The sequence below is a fragment of the Plasmopara halstedii genome, assembly GCF_900000015.1.
Source record: "Plasmopara halstedii genome assembly, contig: Scaffold_1583, whole genome shotgun sequence".
Taxonomy (NCBI): Eukaryota; Oomycota; class Peronosporomycetes; order Peronosporales; family Peronosporaceae; genus Plasmopara; species Plasmopara halstedii.
The window spans coordinates 450,800-472,724 of record NW_020188494.1 but is presented as its reverse complement, the minus strand read 5'-3'; the positions used below and the strand labels follow the sequence as shown (position 1 = coordinate 472,724).

Sequence of the window (21,925 nt, the reverse complement as noted above, 5' to 3'; positions counted from 1 at the left end):
ATTTAAATCACTTGGTCTAAACTTTAAGTAATGCGCAATTTGTCACAAAGGCTTTAGCAGTACAGACGTCATGGAGTAGCCGATTTGGGGATCATCGCGCCAACGTCGATGCACGTGATAGACTTTCTTTCACAGCCTTATAACCGCCTCTTAATACATCTTGACACCATTTGACATTTCGTTGTAATGGAATTGGTAAGGAAACACCATATTGGTATTGTAAGCACAGTACCTGTGCATGGAGCTGGTCAGCCGCGGTATACACTCGCTCTTCTCCGACTCGACCTGACATCTCGACTCACTGTCGCTTCTGTCTTCTGATCGCTGCTTGAAACATCAAATAATGCTACTTCTATCAATTTTGAGCAATCCCATATTCTGCATGGAGGGTATTGCAGCTTCATGCTCACGCCACAAGCGCTTCTGCTTCCCGGCAGTATTGGATATATGACTTGCCAAAGATTGATAATGAGAGAATTGCGTCACACCTCCAGACAACCCAAACCTCGTGCGTCTTCGTGGACAAAATTATATCCCAAAAACAGATTCAGAAACAGACAGCGTTTCACGCTGTCAAAACTCGCAAATTGAAATTTTATATGTAACGTTACCTTCGATACTTCTATCGGTATCCCCGTCGCAAGATGCACAAATATTGTATCTTATCTTCAATTCCTCTGCATACTGTCTACTTTTTTCAACGGTTACATCATACGCATTTTAACGGCACTCCTAAATCTTATAGGTATTCCCACAGCCTTACAAAGCCTTAAACGGTATTTAATAACAATTTTTGACTGTCTGACCTTCCTAGGCTATTATAGACTCCGTTCATCTTATTATTTTCTGGAAAATCGCTGAAAGCCTTCTCAAACCGCTTTGTGTTCGTGTATTTTATGTAGAATGGTTTTACAGCGGTAGGCTTTCTAAAGCAGTAAATTTGATTAGCTATTCTACCACTTTTGAACTCTAGTATTAGTTTCAGGCTAAAAGGAATTTGAACGCCCTCAGAAATTATTTTGCTGTAGTAGTCAATGAGACTTTTTTTGCAGCGTTACCAGCAATGCTTAGAGAAGTATTTTTATCTTCATCCATTCCAAACTTAACTCCAAGACGCGCCTCACCTTTGGGTAATTTAAAGGTAATTGCAAGTTTCGCGGTGTCTTTTAGATCGACATCGTCTCGATCATTCTCTAAATTAACATTTGAAAATGTTAATCTCCAATCAACCTTTTAGTAATCGCGAGGTAGACTTTCCCACGATCGATTTCAAGTACGCTAATAAATGAACCATCACCTTAAAGATATCCAGTTTTATCATATCTAAGACACTGTATCCATGATCTTGAGGATAGGAATAGTTTCATTTTTCAAACCAATCAACTCGAGCAGTGCCCTATTTATAAAATTAAACTTTTACTTCCAGCTTGATCTAATGAGGTTGGAGTCGATTTATCAAAGTGGAAACTATCTTTAAGATGTTGCTTGTACGATCTGTATAATCACCTTCACAGGAATCGGCAGATTTTCGTTTTCGCGTCAGTGAAGCGTGATGAAGTGTGTCACCAAGTCTCATATTCTGATCGATTGATTTACTTTCGTCATCATACCAGATGTTCCTAATCTTCTTCTCTGTAGGCACCCAGTCAATCGATTGATAAGCCATGCTCTATCTATCCGCTTTGGCAGCAACCAATGATCCTATTTCATAAAGAAAATATCTAATGTCATCCTGACCACTTTTACACTAAAGTGGCTTAATTCGAAGTGCTACCCATTTCGAATTGACGCTAAACAAATTTTCAACCCGTCATCGCGCTTCTAATTGATCTTCGGTTTTCAGGTTCTACATGTTTGCAACATTCTTGGTGTTTCATCAATTTCAACATCATCTTTTTGCTGGGAATTATCGATACCAACATCAAAAATTTGAGGTATCGCCTAATAGTTTCTGTTAACAGGATCGGTATTTTTTAGCTATTCATCATGTGCACGCCGCTATCTACTCCAATATTGATCATCACACGCCGAGCTTTTGGAGCTGACACACCACGATTTATTTGAGTGTATCCATCAGTCAGTGTTTTTGAATGAATGAGCAGACTTAAATAAAGCGGTCTGAGTTGATTCGGTTGATTTTATAAGGACTATAGTAATCCCTTTCGTGATATCACTTCCCGGCGAAGCACCTTCTTAGATCACTCGCTTGGCTTCAACCTGTCGAACGCAGCGCTGAGCTCTTTCAACAATCTCCTGCCGATTTTGCTCTCTGAGCGAGCGATGTTAAATTTTGGAATATCAAAAAAGTATTTAAGGCAACTTATCTCTTTTTTATGATTGCTTTGATATAGAAAAAGCAATCATAAAAAAGAGATAAGTTGCCTTGAATACTTTTTTGCTCGGCACGAGCAAAATGGTAGATACGAGTGACAGATACGATTTTGCTCATAAAACATTTTAGAAAGCTTTTCTTAATGTGATAGAATGGAACTACAAGCATTGCATTCGACTCATGCCAAAACTTACAAATTTTTACTGTCTTGCAGAAATTCACGACTGCAACAAGTTTCAGCAGCTCATGCTTAATTCGACTCACCTCCTTTTTTCAACTTAAAGTTTACGTCTAATCTTTACAAGCTCTTGTTCTTTGCCTTCACAACTTGTACACATTACTGTCTTATTGCCATGTATATAGTTAGATTGTCCAAAAAATCTCAAAAAAATATTCGAGCTTATATACTTGAGTCAAAAGAGGAACAGAGGATTTCTCCATCAAATTTATTTACACGCTACTTGTGACTCCATTTTTTGAGGCGCGGGGTGAAAGTAGGTCAACTCTTTTTAAATTCCCAATACTCCTCTCCAAGTGGAGATCTCCTGTTTTGTTAGCTAGTCGCTGATTTTCTTGTGGCTCCCATGAGTCAGTTTCATCGCCATTCCATCTCACCGGATTATTGTACTTTCCAGAGCGTATCGTTTTGTAAGTCAAGCTCTTCATCGCCTCATGAATGTCGCCACGATTAACAACAGAATCTGTGATCTCTGTTCTAACCATTTTAAGAGCGTTTGGAGCCTTGAACTCTATAGCCATCGATTCCAACAAATTTGAAAACTATTTCTACTCCATGGAGTGGCTTCTCTATCAAGTACCAGCTTTTAGGATGATAAGATACACTTGACCCAACGTCAAACTCAGTCTCGATTCTATCGGCTTCCACCTGATCATGACTCAGAACTACATCCATTACTTGGCTTTTTGGGGTCACATCGATCGAATAATGGAACGTGGTATTGTAGTTTCCGGTCCTATCGGTGGTTAGCTTTTGTGCAATTCTTTTAGGGGGCATTTTAGTTAAGCTCTTATTTGAGGTCCTCTTGAAATGTTCGTTTTTTTCCTTTTTCTGTGATCACCGCGTTCATTGATATACTGCCCATTTTTTTCTTAGTTCGAAAATATCCTGTGAGCTCATGAACTCGCTTCCATTATCACTCGTTTTTAATTTAGCTTTGTGAAGACGAAGGAACGCTTTAAGCGCTGCTAACTCAGTCGCTGCCGTCTTGTCACGTAAGAGCTATGCGTACCCCAGTCTTAAGTTGATGCTGATAGCAATTATAATCGGCCGTTTCTCCCAAAACGCATGATCAATTCGCCACGAGTCGGATTTATGCAAAGCTGTTTTGAAGCCACTAAATCTCCCATTTTGCTTCTAAAATCGTTGAATATCGGTCTGACTCTCATACCAATCCTTTACAATTTCGAAGCTTATTCTATAATTTAGCTCTCTTGCCTTCTGACTCAGAGCTTGAGCTTTGATAAAACCAGATTTTCAATCCTAAAAGCCTTTTTGGTAGCGCGTCCATGATCTATATTGACAAAAATTCCCAATGAATAACTGCTAATATATTGAGTGCTTCTGTCGTGGTACCATCATCACTACTCGACGTTTATCATAGTATTAGTTGAGCACTGTTTCGTGAGTTTAGGTGATGTTAGACCTGGCTTCTTTTGATGGTCTGAACCCTTCTTCTATACCTTGTAGCGTGATGCGATCCCGTTAGACAGCTCATACCCATCAGAATTGAAAACCCCCATTGTTTTGGTCACTTTGCCCCTCAATACCCTTCGCTGAAACCTTTGTCTTATCAGGTAAGCTAATATATTACTTTCTCGATAGTAAGGTCAAAGCATCAACAAATCAGGCGTACGGCGATCAATCTAAGCTACCTCAGTTGTGTCGTCGCGTTGAATTAATCGAAGTTGTGCTCCTGAAAGTGAGTTCGTAGCTCTGGTATGATATACTTTTGAAACGGATGATGATAGCTGAAAGCTATATAAACATAATCAATGTCCATCTTCTGATACTGAAAGTCAGAGCGGTCAAAGTAGAAATCTATGCAGTCATAGTTTGCTGAAGCATTTGTAAATGAGCAAGCTGAAAGAAAGCAAAAGTCAAATTGATTGGATTTTTATTATTGAGTCGGAGCTTCTTCATCGTGATACCACCCACACACAACGTTAAGCTCTCTGAGACCATGGACGTAAAATGTTCGATCTTAATCTTAGTAGCTTTGTCGCTCGACTCATACTTAACCTTTTTGCATGTTAACGGCCAATACAGATCGACCAAAAGTACTGTTGCCTACCAGTTTTATCATCTTAACAATCATTGCCTATGACTTTTCAACATCAATCTCTCGTCGAGCATTCTTACAGCCTCCATCAAGGGAGCAAAGCCTTGCAAGAACCAGCCATGACAAAGCAGTAAGTCTTGGCTATCTGCATACCATGAAAACGGTACCACATGAGCAAAGGAAAGTAGATGAGAATATTTTCACCGAAAAAGCTACCGATCAACTTGCAAACTGGTTTTGCTCCGCTTTGCTTGCGCGCCTCATTGTAGTCAAACATGAGCTTACCAATGACGCTCCCATTCGTACAGTCGATCAGTACAATCGTGAAAACTAGAGTCATCTCAATGAAGTTCTTTTTGAAATATTCTAGTTTTCGAGTATCACATTAATAAATAAATATCTTGTCTGCTTTGATGGCATTGATGAAGCCATCATGCGCTTCAGCTGTAGTCAATCGACCGCGTGGCAACCTAATACCAAGGGTCCATAAGTATTGAGCGTTACCGTCATATTCGATGATTTTCTTACAGACGTTACCACTGCAAATCTTGTTTCATTACGCTTAGAAGTGATATTGTGGTGTGCGATGACCGATCATGCTCACAGGGCAAGCCCGAGAAGAAGAAAGTAAAGACACCATTTGGAGGTGAGGCAGGCGCTAGAAAAAGACTGTCTCCTTTGCTATTAATGGAAGTAATGGTTGATGGTAGTATGAAAAGTAGTGGGATCAAAGCCAAAGACTCTTCCCGAGAGTCAAGTATTTTGCGTGCCCCTAATCAAGGTACAGGTTGTACTGATTAAAGAAGTGTTCAATATTGTGGTCTACGACAAAGAAGGTGATGTCGATATTATCTGTCAGGTGAAGATTGGGAAAATCCTGCAAGTTACATTAAAAAAATGTTTTCCTTGCCCATGATGCTTGCTCTCTCGCAGATAATCAGCCTTTTTTGGTGGGCAAAAAACTCGACGGTTGCAGTGACTTGTTTTTCTTTGTAACGGCCACTGCTGTGTGATATAATACTTCGTACAAGAAGTATGTCAAAATCATGGCGAATGCCTCTGTCAGATGATAATTCGTCCAACACCTTGAATCAGCATATTCCTTGACAAGTAAATGCACGGGGGTTTAAGATCATAGTGTCCCATGACTGCTCATCAAACCTTTCCTTCCGTGCCTTCTCATCAAATATTTCCGTCATCGTCGAAAGTTTATTCGACCATCGCACATATTTGCGAAATTTCACTTTTCGCCAGGCTATAATTCAGCGTCTTCTTGCTCCTCCGCGTTGTAGCCCAATCTTCTGTGTGAGGAAAGTCACAGTTGGTTGGCGCATTCTTCACGCTTTCAATAAACTGGACGATGCGACCATACCTGCCCAGACTCCTACTTCACGCAAGGATATCATTCTTGATGAAATGGTTGGCGGTACTATTTTCAGTGCAATCGATCTGAAATATAATTCTATCAATAAGAATGCACGAAAAGGATACACCACTAACTGCAGTTATTACCTCAGTGGTATGCTGTGAGAATGTTTAGCGATTCCTCAAGGTTTGAAGGAAGCTACCGCAACTTTAAACAAAATAGTCAAGAGCCCTTTTCGTCCATTGAGAAAGTTTGCACCGAGTTACTTTGACGATATATTTGTTCATAGTAAGAAAACGGGTGAGAAATCAAATGTCGATGTTTATCTTGATCATCTTCGTCAGGTCTTCTAGGTTATGTGAGAGAATAAAATCTCCGCTAATCTGAATACGAGCATTTTCTTTGCATCTGATATCCCCCGTTCTCGGCTGCTTTGTGGACAAGAATGACGTTCGCGTACATTAGGAGAAAGTCAAAGCTACCAAGGGCCCGTTTCAAGCAATGTGAGTCAGCTGAGACAATGCTTGGACTTGGCCAACTATTTGCACAAAGACATGCGCAACTATGCAGCGTTGGTGCAGCCCTTAACGGCTTTTTAAAAAAGATGTTGAGTGGGAATGGATATGAGATAACCAGGCTGTATTTGCCGAAGTGAAGAAGAGCTTGGGAAGCTTCTGTTTTTGCGATTGCAAAGCACAATAAGCATTTTCATGTGGTTCGCGATGCAAGTGATTCTGCCATTGATTGTGTGTTAACGCAACACGATGTCGAATGTCGAGAGCGACTTGTTTCGTATCACTCGCGACAACTCCGGCCCGCGGAGCAGAACTATCTAACTCATGACAAATGTCAATGAGTTTCAAGTAAGAAAGCATGTTTTGGTCAATTTCCGTGTTTGAAGAAGAGCGCTTTGTAATCTATACAGATTATGCCTCACTACGTACGGCAGTAAAGACTCCTCATATATTGCAAAGAATGGCTCGATGGTTATCATTCTCTGCGGGGTACAACTTTGTTGTTCACTACAAGCCAGGCAAGACGAACGTCGTAGCCGATGCGTTGTCAAAACGTCCGGGCTATGATCTAAAGTCCAGGAGCAAAAACATGCACGAGTCATGTCGTCAGTGCGAAGATGTTTAAACGATCAGCGTACAAGCTACGACTAAAGTGTGCGAAGAAATTGCTAAAGAATACAAGTCTGATGAAACATGTCAGGACTTGTTAAGGTATTTCAGTGACCCTTCCGACAAAGCACTGCAAGGTCTTCCTCCTCGCACAAGATCGCGTTTTCATTGTTTTGGAGTACAGATGGATTGTTGTACTATGCGGTTGAAAATGGAAATACATCAAGTGTTGTTGTTTCATGACGAAGGTTTGCGTCATCGTCTCTTATATGAATACCTTAACAGCCCTTTAGGCGATCGTCTTGGACGTGAGAAAACGGTTCTCAGTCTTTGTCGGGATTACCTTTGGTCTCACAAGTATAATTGGGTGCGCAAGTATGTAAGATCCTGTGATAATTGCCAGAGAGTAAAATCATCAGATCTCACTTAGGCTCCACTTTGGTCGTTGGCAGTGCAAGCTGACAGCTGGAAGTCTGTGAGTATTGACTTCATATTCGAACTTCCACGTGATACACATGGACGCAGTGGTATTCTCGTGCTAGTGGACCGGATCAGCAAGACAGTTCACCTTGCGCCTGTTTCGGACAAGATCTTTGCTGAGAAGACATATTAGGTCTTTGTAGACGTTGTTTTCCGCCTGCATGGCCTACTGGTTGATATTGTGTCTGACCGTGACAGCAGTTTTACGTTCGAAATTCTGGCGCACACTGTTTGGACTATTGGGCACCAAATGATATATGTCAACAGCGGCACACCCTGAAATGGACGGGCAAACAGACATATGAATCGAGTTAGGAGTAGTTACGCTACGTCGTTCAAAGAGTGAAAATAATGTCTTCCGCTTGCAGTGGTTGCGTTGAAAAACTCCACGCATGTCTCGATAGGTCATTCGCCATTTTGTGTGAATTATGGGCTTACATCCTAGAGTACCTGTTTCCATAAGTGGGGAGGAACTATGGCTGTAGAGTCACAATCAGACCTAAATGCTGTCACAGAGTTGAAAGAAATTTTTGAATCAATGAGACCTATAGACGACATGACAAGTCGTGAAGAACAGCCCGTCTATGACTTTATCGCGAAGAGACATACCGTTGTTCGGTCTGTTCGAGATGCAATTGCAAAGGATCAGGATCTGCAAGAAGAATACGCAAATACGAGCGGAAGGAAGAACAAGAAGCAATGATCTTGTACTACTTAGCACGGCAAATCTGCCTGAACATGCAGTGTCCAACTTGGAAAGCAAGAAGCCTTCACCAAGATCCATTGGACCAACCAAGGTCATGAATTACATTGGTGATGCGTATACATTAGCCATTCCCCTACTACTTCCTACATTTTATGTGGGTAGGTTAAAGTCGTATCTTTCGAGTAGATCTGCCGATCCTTTGAGTCTGTGTGTCTTTCGAGTCATAGACACAGGGCTCATCGAGCAAAGAATGAGTGCAGAAGGTCCTGGGGCCGTAGATGTGTCTTAAACACGCGAATTAGTACGAGGCGACAGTTAAATGCGAATTGTGGGTGTTCACAATTTTGATCGGGGAGAGTGTAGCAGGGTTACGCGTACTCTAGTATGGAGGGGGGGTCACACAATATGGTGTAACCATACAAAAATGGGGTTACACAAGACGGTGTAATCACACCGTAACAAGAAGCCACTTCGTGAATAGTTATGTATATCAATTATGTTTTAGTATTTAATTAGGGAATTCTATCGATTAAGATATAGCGGCTTTGCCGCAAATAAAACAAAGAAATACAGTTTGGATTTTAAACGGAAGAGTTTATTTACCTTGGGATATGGTTGTGGTAACCTATGGAGTAAGCGAATTGCGATCCGCTACACTCGTACTAGTTCTTGTAATATACGTAAGGTTGGTGGCCTTAGCTTAGTTTCCTCTAATCAAAGAGCTACGGCAGCCCCAATGCAGATGTACTCTGCAAACCAGTCTGGGAAAAGCTGAGTCTTTTTTCCCGGCACATGCCATACGAACCGAATACGCAGCTGGTGAAGTAACTGGCGACGTGATTGGTTTGTCTTCCGTACCATCAACTATGGTCGAAGACACTCCACTTGCCTGAATAAAATTTGAATGTACATCTAAAGCAGTCCCCTTAGGTTGGGAAGCACTGTAGTGTTAAATCTTTAGCTAATCATTTGATAGGCATGTTTCCCGAATGTCGTGACAACACAATTATTAAGAGTGGCTTACATCGATCACCACAGTACACTTAGTCAATCCAATGGTGCAATACCGCAGCACACGAGGCGGCGTTCGGGGTCTCAGCTTTGAGCAGGCTGTGCTTACTGGTCTGGCTTCAGACCGCGGACTCTTAGTGCCCGAAGCCGATGAATTTCCGACACTGCCGGCTGATGCCCTTACGAAATGGGCGATGCTGTCGTACCAAGACCTGGCGGTTGAGGTCATGAGTCTGTTTATTGATGAGAGCGAGATCTCGCGCATTGAGCTGCGCTTGCTCGTAAACAAAAGTTATAACTCAAATACATTTCGCGCACGAGATGTGGTGCCGGTGGTCAAAGTGAATGACCAGATGCTGGCACTTGAGCTATTCCACGGTCCAACGTTCGCATTCAAGGACATAGCGTTGCAATTCCTGGGCAATCTATTTGAGTTTTTTTTGAATCGCAAGAACGAGACGTTGCCAGCTGATGTTCCCAAGCACAAAATCACGGTTGTCGGTGCAACTTCGGGTGATACGGGCAGTTCGGCCATCTACGGCTTACGTGGCAAGGAGAACGTCGAGGTTTTTATTCTCTTTCCTGAGGGCTGCGTGAGTGCCATTCAACAGCGTCAAATGACAACAGTTCTGGATCATAATATTCACAATGTGGCGATCAAGGGATCTTTTGACGATTGCCAAGCTATCGTCAAGGACCTCTTTGCCAACGCTGACTTCAAGGCTAAATACAACTTAGGAGCCGTCAACTCGATTAACTTTGCTCGTATTCTTGCACAAATCGTATATTATGTCTGGGCCTACTTTCGCGCTCGGGAGCAGGGTGTGAGCGGCGAGGTTGCGTTTTCAGTTCCTACAGGTAACTTTGGTGACATCCTTGCTGGTTTCTACGCCAAAAAGCTTGGTGTACCCATTGGTAAACTGATTGTAGCGACTAACGAAAATGATATTCTCCACCGCTTCTTTTCTACGGGCAAGTACCACCGTCACGATATCCAGCATACGATTTCGCCGTCTATGGACATTTGTGTCTCGAGCAACTTTGAGCGATACCTCTTCGCTCTTTCTGGTGAAAATCATGACATTTTGCGAGGTTGGATGCAGTGTTTCGAGCAGACTGGTAAGCTCATGATTTCGGGAAGTTTGTTTGCTAAGGCTCAAGACGAGATGGCGTCGTATACGATTCTTCAGAATGAAGTATGCTCTACGATTGCTGAGTACAAAAAAATTAGCCAGTACTTATTCGACCCTCACAGTGCAATTGGTGCAGCGGCTGCCACACGCTATCATCGGGAGAATCTTACTGACAAACCAAATTCGGCTGTGGTGGTCGTAGGAACGGCTCATTACGGAAAATTTTTGCCGGTGGTGTCCAAAGCGCTTAACGTGGCTGAGACGGAGATTCACCAACACCCAATTTTAAAACAACTGGAATCGCTCCCTACTCGACTATCGGCTGCTACAAACTCAAGTGACGCTGTTGCAAATTATATTCGCAAGACTATCGCAATGAAGAAAAAAAGCCATGGCTGCTTCAACCTGTGGGCGACGGCTCCAACAGAGTGTAAGCTCGCCACATTTGCCCTAGTTGCAGCGTCCGTTGCTGTTGCGATTCTCGTGTCTCGGCGCTCAAAATGATTTAAACATGAAGATGGCGGTCTACTTAGGTTGAACGGTTGTCAAGCAACCCCTTGGAATTCGAACAAGTAGAAGCATTGTTGGATATCAGCGTATGCGTATGTCATTCATATAAAGAGAATAATGATTGCTTGCTTCATGAGTCTTAACTTCTTACTTCTATTAAACTTTAGTCTTTATCTTTTACAGGGCGAGCACCTATCGCGCAATAATTCTGAAGAGACGGGCTGCCCATATCCTATTGATGATCACGATCTAAAAAAATTCTACAAGATAGTGCAGTCATTTGTACAGACACCGCACTGCGGCGTCTGATTCTGTGTGAGATACGCCTTTTGATGTTGCTTACGAAGACTTTCACGAGTTACCGTGACATTACTGTGAAGTCCATCTTTGTTTTTACTTGGAGGAGGTCGAAAGCTTTGCTGAGAGGGCTTTGCCGGCTCTTTTGGCACAAACGAAATGCGCTCCTTTGTGTATTGATTCTCATATGAGTGTTCACCTGGTCTGGTCCTTGATAAGACACGTCGCCATCCAGGCGGAAGTCGTGCTATTTTCTTTGGCTTGGTTGGCGATAGTAAACGACCAACTGGAACAATAAGCTTCTTAAAAGCATCCACAACATTTGTGGTGTCTAAAGCTGACGTCTCAAGAAATTCCATTGAGTACTTCGCTGCAAATCTCGCAGCTTCAAGCGTCGACACTTCTCGACTATTTGGCAAGTGAGCAAGATCGCATTTATTTCCAACAAGTACGAGCACGAGACTTTCGTGAGAGTGTTCATGCACCTGAGCTAGCCATCCGGTAATATGCTCGAATGAGCTACGATTAGTGATATCGTAGACTATCATAGCGCCAACCGCATTTCGATAATAAGCAGCAGTAAGTGAATGAAATCTTTCTCGCCCTGCAGTGTCCCAAATCTGTGCCTTCAGTCGGCGATCCCCAACTCGAATATTTTTGGTGGCAAATTCAAAACCCACGGTCTGCAAGCTGTGCGGCATGTACTTATTCTTGGTAAAACGCATAACAAGGTTCGACTTTCCCACACCAGAGTCGCCAATGAGGACGACTTTAAGAATTGATTCAGCCGTTGGTGATGAAGCTGGCGATGAAAATCGCGGACTATTCATGGCCGACTCTGACGTCTCAGCGGCGGTCGAGCTTATGGTGGTAGGACTCGATATATCAGAATGCCGCATATCCTGCGAAAAATAATCCTTGTGATGCGCAACTTCTTTGGCCGAGATATATCTCTTCAATTGGTTGCCCTTACTGACGCTGCTTACAGAGCAGGACACATCAGAAGTGGTCGTGGATGAATGTGGCAGCTTGCACTTATCGTGCGTAGTCATACGAAGCAATAAATAGTAATATATATTGAATCGAATATGGTGCTATTAGACGCTCGCAATAACGAAGGCGACGCCTCGGCAGAGAGCTTGAAGCTTTGAGACCGAGGGTGGCGGTAATTTTCAGAATTTTTTGCATAATAATTACCTTTTCATTAATTTTTTACGCGAGTTTTGTCTATCGGAACAATTTACATCAATGACAAACTGGTCATGTCTTTTATTTCGAGCATTTAGTAGTCTATCAAATCCTACAAAGGTGCTTCTTTCACTGACGTATCACAGTTTACGTAATGCTGATTGATAATTACTTCGGTCTTTCTTTCTGCCTCGTACATGAAGTCAAGGTTCCAACTTTATATGTTTGATCTCAATCAGCCAAATTTGTTGTGCGATATTAACCTGATTTGCCCGACTGCTTCGTAGTGAAGTCAACTTTCACACCAGGGTTACATAATTAATTAAGCGTTTATCGTACGCTGTCGATGGTCCGCTTCTTCCATCGACTAATCAATTTATCGCAGTAATCTTGTGCTATGGGTAATTCTCTCTTCATTGAGCGAAGAAAGACACTACTTTGTTTCAATACCGTGCTATCTTGTTAGTCTTCATTCTAATTAGCTTTCCATAGTTGTGTGGACGTCAGTTTGTCATTTTTTTAGAAGCTAAGATAATTCTATAAAAGTAGTGACGATAATTAAAATAATCGGAAATTCACGATAGACCAGTCCGAACGCCGCTTGTTCTCCCTGCTCATCCACTAAATTTCGCTACAACGCAACGGCATAGCTTATATTGTTTGTATTACAAGGTGCTTTAGACTATGTATACTTTCTGCGTCATAACAGTTATTAACTTCATCGATGGCTTGGCATGTTGTTACTGTTGAGAATACAATGTTTCCACGCTAATCTTTCAATGGAAATTGCAATATGCTCTTTACAATTTCAACATGTATTTCGTATGTTCATCTAAATTTAGAGCGTTTATAAATGGTTTTACTAATAGCGTGTTGGCGACATCACGTGATGAGTCAAACACGTAAATGGACAGCAGATAACGATGACACTGATTTGGTGTTTTCGAGCGAAGCGTCTCAATCAGCGTATACTCAAGCACTTAATTATCGGCGTCGCCGGCTGTACCAAGATGCAATTAATGCGTTAGAAACTGTTATTGAAGTAAGCAAGATTTGCTATCTTTCAGTCTAGAACTAATTTGATATTTTGGCAGTGTGAAGTCGACTCGGACAAGTTGTGGGCTGAACTAGCGCTAACCCAATTTATGCTTTGGGAAGCATACGTTAGAGCATTGCACACGCCGTCCATCATAGTCATTTCGTCGACAATACAATCAAAGCGATTGCGTGGGCAAAATGCAGTGGTCAAACCACTACACATTGTACTTTTACAGGAGGCTTACACGACATTACTTATAGCAATGGAGTATCCGAAAAACAAGGGCAGTTTAGAATTGTTGTATCCACTCGTGAATCTTTACATCGAGTTCGGCTCGTATCGGGGCGCACTAGCCGTTTGCACACTTCTTGTTGAAGGATATCCGTCATCCTCTCGCCTAAATGAAGCTATTTTTTTATCAGCGCTGACTGCATCAGCATTAAATCGCCATCGAGACAGTGCGCAATACTTTCAATATTTGGCTGAAGGAAAGGGAACCTCTTCACAAATTCCGCATCGCCTCGGAGCGTATCAACTCAGTTTGCTGGCAGCACTGGAGCTTTCACATGTACCAAGTATGGGAGCGCTGGAGCGTGAGACTTACACTCAAGCGTACAAAGCACTTATTGCCCTGCCACCCGTGTTACCATCGGAGAAGACAGTGCACTTTTTGCTTAACACATCGAGGAAAAATCAAGAGCAACGCACAATACTTTGGTACCGGGACGGTCAGACTTGGTTAGACTTAGCGGATCGACTTGCACCGTCAGCCAATGCGCCTCTTTTAGTTCTTTCAGTGCTACGTGAAGCTTGCCAAAGGATAGAATTAGCACCGAGTAACCTTCCTGCTCCTAGCCTGGTTTTAGAAGGTACGAGTCTTTTACGTACAAGAGATACTTTAGGGGCAGAAAGAATACTCACTGAAGTGCTCTTTCGGTTACCACGTGACAAATACTACAGTGCTCGTCATGAGAGGTTTTTGTTGGAGATATGCAGTGATTCATGGCGAGCACAATTCTCATTGGAGCAGAGGAGTGCAGCCCATTTGCAGGCATTCACACGACGAATTCGGATATTGGCAACTTGGCGTCTTGGGGTCGCCTATGTTCTGAAGCAGCGCCGCCATGCGATGGCATTACGCATTCAATGCGCATGGAGAGAATTTAATTGGCGCCAGGAAATTGCACTCTTGCGCGTGCAGCAACAGCAAAAAGAAGCGCTTGCAAATGCTGAAATGGGTAACCAGGACGACAGGACGATTGAAAAACACTTAGATGCCGCAGCAATGAAGATTCAATCATTGCTTTATATCATCCGAGACAAAGGTATTGTACGAGCGCTTCGTGCGCGGAAGATCAAGCGCAAAAAGCTTATTGAAGGATTTGCTGTTCGGTACTTCAAACTTGTTCGGCTTCTAAGTTTCCGTTTTTGGTGCAATTTTGCTTCCGTTCAACGTCAAACGCGTCTTCATGCTTGTGTACTCATTCAACGGCAATTTCGAGTGTGGTGCAATCGCAAATCCTGTGCTCACTTGCTTCTTCGTCGTTCGCAGCGTTTTCGCATTTTACAAGAATGCCTTGTCCGACGCTCGACATCACTTCTATCACGCGTGTTTCAAGCTTGGCATCAAATCCTTCTGAAGGCTAAAAGCCAGCGTCTATGGGGCGTTAAGCTTATTCAGAATAAATGTCGGTCAAGGATAGCAGTCCTACAATATCACGCCGAGTTACGACGCCATCGGATCGCAATCGATACGATGAACCGCTTGCTTTTGAAACGGAAGCGAAAGTCGCTTGTACATTTTTGGCGTGCACTTTCGAACAATGCTCTCGCCAGGCGCCTAGAGCAGCGAGGAGCAGCTCAGACAATCCAAAAGCATATGCGGGGCGTTCTTGCCCGTAAGGGATATAACCGACTTCGTAGACGTCGTCGACGAGCTCTCAACGCACTTGCGAAGATAATGCGCTCTTGTGACTCTCAGCTTTTGCAAACAGGGTTTAAATTGTTGCAGCAGCATGTTTTAGAATACCACAGAGTAAGGTACAATGCTGCTAGATGCATTCAAAGGCTCTTACAAGGATTTGAGGCTCGTCAAAAATTACAACGACGATGTCTGGCACAAACGCTGGTAATTGGGATTGGTACATCTGGCAATGGTCTTAGAAGCCAGCCCTCGAAAATCAAGTTGTTGGCATGTTTGCTTGCGCTGTCACAGTACATCTTGCAGCGGGATGCTGCATTAGTACAGGTGCAACGGTGGTGGAGACATCGGCGATGTAAATTTCGACTTCTTCGAGTACTTCATAAGCGTACGGCGCAACGGTGGTTAATTGGCAGACTGCAACACAGCTTTCATATGCTTGCTCGAGCTTTGTTTCGAGAACTCCGGACATTGCGCGATGCCAGAAAAGCTCGGCAATACCTTGCAGCAACTAAGATTCAGTGTCGACTACAGTGCTGGTTGATCCGTCGACATTATCTAAGCAATCGTGACAGACGTTTGGTTGCTGCTCAACGCGGGGCAAAGGCGGTAAAAAAATATAGGGTTCAACAAATGCATCGATGTCTTAATGGATGGAAAGAGGCTACACGAGTGTTGCAACGGGAGCTGCATGAGGCAGCTTGTATTGTACAGCGAATATTCCGTCGTCGTCATGAGCAGCGCCGAGCACGGCGCACGTTAGCCAAAATGAGAACACAAGCAGAGTTCTTGGCCGCAGCCTTACAGAAACCGTTGGTGCGCTGTTTTCGTCAATGGGAGGTCGCAGCTCTGCTTGAAAAGAGTATATTGCGTGTACGTAGCTCGTCGGTAATCAAATCATTAAAGACTGCACCGGCAAGCCATAAGCAGAAGCAGGGCATTATCTCTGGAAGCAAGTTTGACAAATTACAAACGTTTGAGGAGGTAAGCGATTCTAATCTGTGTGTCTGTTGGTTTCGTTACTACTTCTGACAATCTTAATCCAGCGCGCTGAGATACCTTCAATATTCTTCTTTACATTGCTAAATCGTGTGCGTCAAACTGGGATGTGCCAGCTCTCGTTCAGGTGAGCTTTCGCTGTTGGAACTGGCTTGTGAGATATTTTTTGCGTATCTGACTGCCTCTCTTTTTTAGCGGTGGTGCTGACTTCACGATCCCCCAGTTACGACAATTGATTTCATTATCAACCACTTTGATCGTCGATGGTGGTGGAGACAATACCACCATTAGCTCCTTTATCAGTAACTCACCTGTCAATCTCATTGAACAGGTTGTGAACGCACTAGACGCCTGTTCCAGTTCGACATCATACCCGTCCCCTGTGCAATCTTTAATTCTTTGCAATTCTCCTCTTCGAGCTTACTACGCATCCCAACTATCCACCCTATTGCTACGCAGTCATCGCAATTCCAGTTTTTCACTCATGTCCGTCGTGCTAGCCAATGTACCACTCCTGCCTGCATCCGTCGTGGACCTGGCGTGTTCGTTAGCTCAAAATCCGGGCTGCTTACAACAATTGGTTTTAGAGCGTTGTCAAATAGGCAGCGCCGGCGCTGCTGCATTATTTGAATCATTAAACTATAATCGTGCACTATGGAAACTTGACTTGAGCGGAAATCATATTGCAGACGTTGCTTGCCCCGCTCTGGCCCGAGCACTGATAAGTGGCAGTCAGCTACGCGTCCTGTCGCTAAGCAGTAATTCTTTGTCGGATCGCATTATTCAGGGATGTTTAGCACCAGCATTGGCCTTAAGTCATTTGGATACACTCGTGTTGCTTCAGAATCCACGCGTATCGTCTGCAGGTATCGCTGCCCTGCGCCAGGCACGGCTCAACGTCATCTCAGATTATATGTATCGATAGTAGAACCTAGTGTACAGAAATTATGCAATGTTACTATAATTTTACAATATATTCAATAAATATTGGCCTGATAAATCACTTTAGTATTGCGGCCAACCACGTATGCTTTTATTTTGTACTGAGGCTGAGAATATTGCACTTCATCAAAAGACCTCATGGTCATCTTTGAAGATCGATTGACATTTAACCATGACAAAAGCGATTTGAAAGTAATAAAAATTACTACGATATATGTTGACTCGCGACCACATGCTTCACTATATGTGGGCGATTCTGTTGAGCCGCAAATATAGAAAGACACCTGTCACGATGAGCAGCAGTCATAGAACCGTTCGTTTGTTAAATGCTTCAACGAAAAAATGAGATTCTTAGGACCTCATTACCAGTTTCGACAGAAGAATGTATTTGGGAAACAAGCCTCGAAAGGTCTGGCGGAGAATCAAATGTGTTGATTTATCAAGATAGGGGCAAAATAAGGGTATAAAAGACTTGACAGTAGATAAGATGAGTGCGACTGAGACTAATATTGTACAAGATGTGGGTTTAAAATGATCGTCGCCCTGTGATCGCTTTGGGTACAGCAGTCACTGCTTCAAAACTGAGCTGAAGAGGACAAGCGATCTTTGCTGCAGAGCCGCTCACTGATGCTTCATCTGCGGTAATATATCTTGCATATCTCTTCAGCTCTCAGTAGAGAGGAATGAAGTGTCAGCCACATACTTTGGGTAACTACCGTGGGTAAAGGTCAATCGAGGTGATAAATGAAACCTATTTCTAAATGAAGTGACTATCTTCAAGAGAAATGGGCTCGTAGTCCAAGGATGTTGACTGCTGGCGTCAACGTTTCGGAGTTTTGTCAAGCCGTGGAAAGCTCTGATAGATTCAGTATTGTCGTGGAATTACGTACAACTCGTGCTTGTCAAAAACCGGGCACCGTGCGCGGAGGCATTGGATATGCCAAATACGCACGCGATATCCGAAGGGGCACTAAAATGGATCAATAGTTGTTTGAAGTTTGTGCCGAATCGTTCTGAAGTTTGAGCTTTTTGAGAGCGTAGAACACTAACAAGGTGTCAAGATCTGATTTTAGTTTAGGACGCCACGAGTCATGGGTCGGCTGAAAGTCGAAAATGTTAGCTACCACGCTTTTCCCTTCTGGTGGAGCCTCGATTTGACTCATATGTGCCGGAAAGCAAACTTGCTTTCGGAGAGGACGCGAAGCTGCGAGAAATTTTGTCTAGGACATAGGATTGTCTCAAAACAAAAAATGCTATTGCTACTAGCCTCGAGTAGAACTCCGAAGGCGTAAGTAGCCAAATGCCGCGGCTTTAGGGTCAAACGGAAACGAGAAATTGAATTTCACGGTCTTCATCTTGGTTAGGACGTAAAAAAGGTTATGTGTCGTGGCACCCAGAGTGAATATCTTGCAAAACGATAAAAAAGGCTGTGATGCGTTGAATCCTGGGTCAGGGTCAATGGACAGTGTTAGCGGCAGATAATCGCAATTTCTAGTGTTGAAGCTGATGTCTGTACGTAGCGAATAGAAGGACCAGAACCTCAAAATAAGAAGCGTAACTAATCCTTGTCGTGATGTGACGGTACTGATGAGTCAGCATTGTCGTGTGACTGGCCCACCGTACGATGTGAAAATCCACAAATAAGAGGAGAGAAAGATTATGCACTCTTGAACGGTAAGATTAATATAGTCCTAGAGGTTGTATTTCTCCCCTCACCCCCTCTGACAGAAATTCTCACAAGATTGAATAATTACAGGGATATGTCTAAGGAATTGCAAGACGACGGGGTCAGCAAAATTATGGGTAATACCGGAAAACAATTGACTCGTCACCTGTCATGGATTATTCTGGCATTGAGGACATTCATGAATCATGAATACGAGAATTGGGACATAGCCTTTCTATTCATCTCAATCTTTGTTGAAAGAATACTACAAGTATAATGGGAGACAAAATGTACATACATCCATCAGATCGATAAATGCGTCTTAGAAAAAATAAATCGATCTTTTGTGCAATGAAGTCTACCAATTTGACTACATACACGTGTTTTTTGCGGTCGAAGCACGAAGTAAGGCTGGTGAGAGAGAAATTCCACACACACGGCGCCGACATTCGGTGTTAGAAGGGCTGACGCTACGTGGTGTATCGTGCATGCTTATACAAAGCTAACTGCAGCGACGGTGCAAACGCAGATAATGTGTTGCATCGCAACAAGATGGGCTGCACTTCGTTTAAACTTTCGATCCAGTTGATATTTACTATCATTATATGTCAAAGAGAAACAACGATATCCCTCTCATTCCGGTGAGTACTCCGAGCGAAATGCTCAATGGGTGTCTGATTATTTACATGCACTAGCTGATGCACTAGCGACATCTATTGAGAGGGATACGGAAGTGTGCAAGTCACATCTTAGCGGTGCATCCTCCTAACGCTAGTTGACATCCTCAAGGAGACTGGCGAGAATTCTGCGCAAGTAGTTGGCCAGATCAAGCCTTTTCCACAGTCCTTTTCGGAAAGAGGCACTGGACAAACCGTAATTTTATATTTACGGAATATTATCGCAGCCTGCTTCCCAATAAAGCATTGCGGATAGGAGTTTTGTCGGCGCTGACGACAAATCTATCCAGATTGGCAGATATCTTTTTGAAGCGCATCTACTCGAACACCGCGTGTAAGTGCTCTATTACCTTTGACGTTTCGTGTCAGCACGACCACGAACGAACATATTGTCAAGGGCGGCGAACGAGGCGACCTTTAAGGTTGCGAAAATAAGCCTGGACAATAACTTGCACAGATAAAATGCGACTACACACTAATCTCCTTTTAAGGATGTCAACTGGTACTAGGGTGCGGCAAAAGGAGCGGCCTTCAAGGGTGCGGCAAAAGGAGCGGCCTTCAAGGCTGCGGGAATATCTTCGTGTACACCTCTATGATAGCTCGCTCAAATCCTGATCGGCCATGTACTCCTCTTCAAACATTCTTTTGAGAGTGTAATGGTTCGACAAAAGAGGTGGCCTACAAGGCTGCGAAAGTATACCTCGTGCGCGCCCTGACTATTGCATTTTTAAATCTGAATTGGCTATCCCAGATCGCCTTTGTCTCTTAAGCCTTCGCTATAGACTGGGTGTACTCTATGCAACTCTCAATGGGTGTGAATGCGTGATCGTGTTTGTATCTTGAGCGCTGATAATAAAGCTGCTGAAAAGGGTCACCTTGTTAATGATAAGGCTTTTGGCAATGCGGCATGTCATCTTCAAGTTGAAGGCAAACCTATTTGGCTTTAATTCATTTACCATCTAGACGGATCATGCGTCGTCGCGCACAGCGACTTGGTCACCACATTTCTTACAGACAATAACAAGTTGATTATATTTTCATGTCTAGCATATCTAAGGTTATCAGCCGAGTCGGCTAAATGTGGTTGCGGATACGCTTTTGCGTCAACTCAACTGTGTTTTATCTCGGTAATATCGCCAATTGATGAGGCGTTAGGTACAGTATGGAGATCAAACGCAACATAAGTTGCTTTCGTGAAAACTATGGGGAGCAAGAAGCTCGAGATATCAGAAGTCACTATGTCAAAAAGCTCAATTGCATGACATCACCGCTATGTTTAATACTAAGGCTTTCAGCATTCTCGCATTGAGACACATGAAACTCAGTGATTAGTGGTGCCTTGATTTGACGTCCTCACGTACAGAAAATGCACAATGAAAAGAGACACACTGCTTGGTTAGCGCTACGTTTTCGTGGCCCAATATTCATACGAGAATGAGCACATATGTGCGAACGTGTGAATTGTGTCAACGGGTGAGACCCTCGCTGCATGCACGGTACCTTTGATTTCGGTCTTACACTGAACCGCTCGATTATACCGGCAATGTGCTCTTTACGGACCGTATACTGAAACCTTCTTCCATTTATCTGCTCAATGAGCCCTGTGTCGAGAACCCAGCCTCGCTGGCTCCGAGAATGCCCGCAGACAGAACCCTTTTTCGAACCCTGCACGCGGTGCAACTTCCGACAGCACGTCCACTGCTTAAAGATAAAACGCAGCCCAATCTTGCGGTAGCCGAGTACCGCGCAGCGCATCGTCAGTGACAGGGTCACACGACCAACAACACAGAAGCGATGTCTAAACCCGACCGCCCACCGCGCGATGGATTGTCTCGTCGAGGTTTTATGAGAATTTGACTACGAGTCGGATACTCCTTTCTCATTATGAGAAGAAGAAGAAGGCGAGGTAAGGCGCGTCGCCGACCCTCCTTCGGAGCGACATATGGGTTAATGTATCACGCTCCCGCGAGCTCTGTGGTCTCTCACACGGGTAAGTCTGCGACCGCAGCACTTCAGGGCCATAGCTTGAGCACAGCCCATGGCCCTTCGGCTTCCTTGGCTTTTGTTGAGGAGCGTGGGGCGCAAGACGACGCGAAAAGTCGTGATCCCTTCGATAATAAGTTTTAATGACGTCTGGGTAGTTTTGCCGAAGCGGAATTTCGAATTCACGAGTTCTCGAAGCTTCGGTATTCCCGCCATTTCACAAGATATTGGGTTTGAACCTGTCGACGCCG

At 43.6% G+C, this 21,925-nt stretch overlaps 4 protein-coding genes across 4 annotated transcripts; 2 read left to right on the top strand and 2 right to left on the bottom strand.

Annotated features, from left to right (window-relative positions):
• Nucleotides 1-1,014: 1,014 nt before the first annotated feature.
• On the bottom strand, nucleotides 1,015-1,666 carry PHALS_01687 (uncharacterized protein; the record flags this gene model as incomplete). The annotated part of the gene is made up of 2 exons (XM_024716126.1): nucleotides 1,015-1,193; nucleotides 1,507-1,666. 2 exons carry the CDS (start codon nucleotides 1,664-1,666, stop codon nucleotides 1,015-1,017), a joined length of 339 nt encoding a protein of 112 aa, XP_024581755.1.
• Nucleotides 1,667-9,363: 7,697 nt separating this feature from the next.
• Nucleotides 9,364-10,956, top strand: PHALS_01686 (threonine synthase; the record flags this gene model as incomplete). Its single annotated transcript, XM_024716125.1, has 1 exon — nucleotides 9,364-10,956. One exon carries the CDS (start codon nucleotides 9,364-9,366, stop codon nucleotides 10,954-10,956), a length of 1,593 nt encoding a protein of 530 aa, XP_024581754.1.
• A 266-nt stretch (nucleotides 10,957-11,222) lies between these two features.
• PHALS_01685 (gtpase ypt3) lies at nucleotides 11,223-12,158 on the bottom strand (the record flags this gene model as incomplete). Its single annotated transcript, XM_024716123.1, has 1 exon — nucleotides 11,223-12,158. One exon carries the CDS (start codon nucleotides 12,156-12,158, stop codon nucleotides 11,223-11,225), a length of 936 nt encoding a protein of 311 aa, XP_024581753.1.
• Nucleotides 12,159-13,240: 1,082 nt separating this feature from the next.
• On the top strand, nucleotides 13,241-17,331 carry PHALS_01684 (LRR-containing protein; the record flags this gene model as incomplete). The annotated part of the gene is made up of 7 exons (XM_024716122.1): nucleotides 13,241-13,269; nucleotides 13,342-13,489; nucleotides 13,542-14,355; nucleotides 14,447-14,461; nucleotides 14,527-16,391; nucleotides 16,454-16,533; nucleotides 16,602-17,331. 7 exons carry the CDS (start codon nucleotides 13,241-13,243, stop codon nucleotides 17,329-17,331), a joined length of 3,681 nt encoding a protein of 1,226 aa, XP_024581752.1.
• Nucleotides 17,332-21,925: the final 4,594 nt, after the last annotated feature.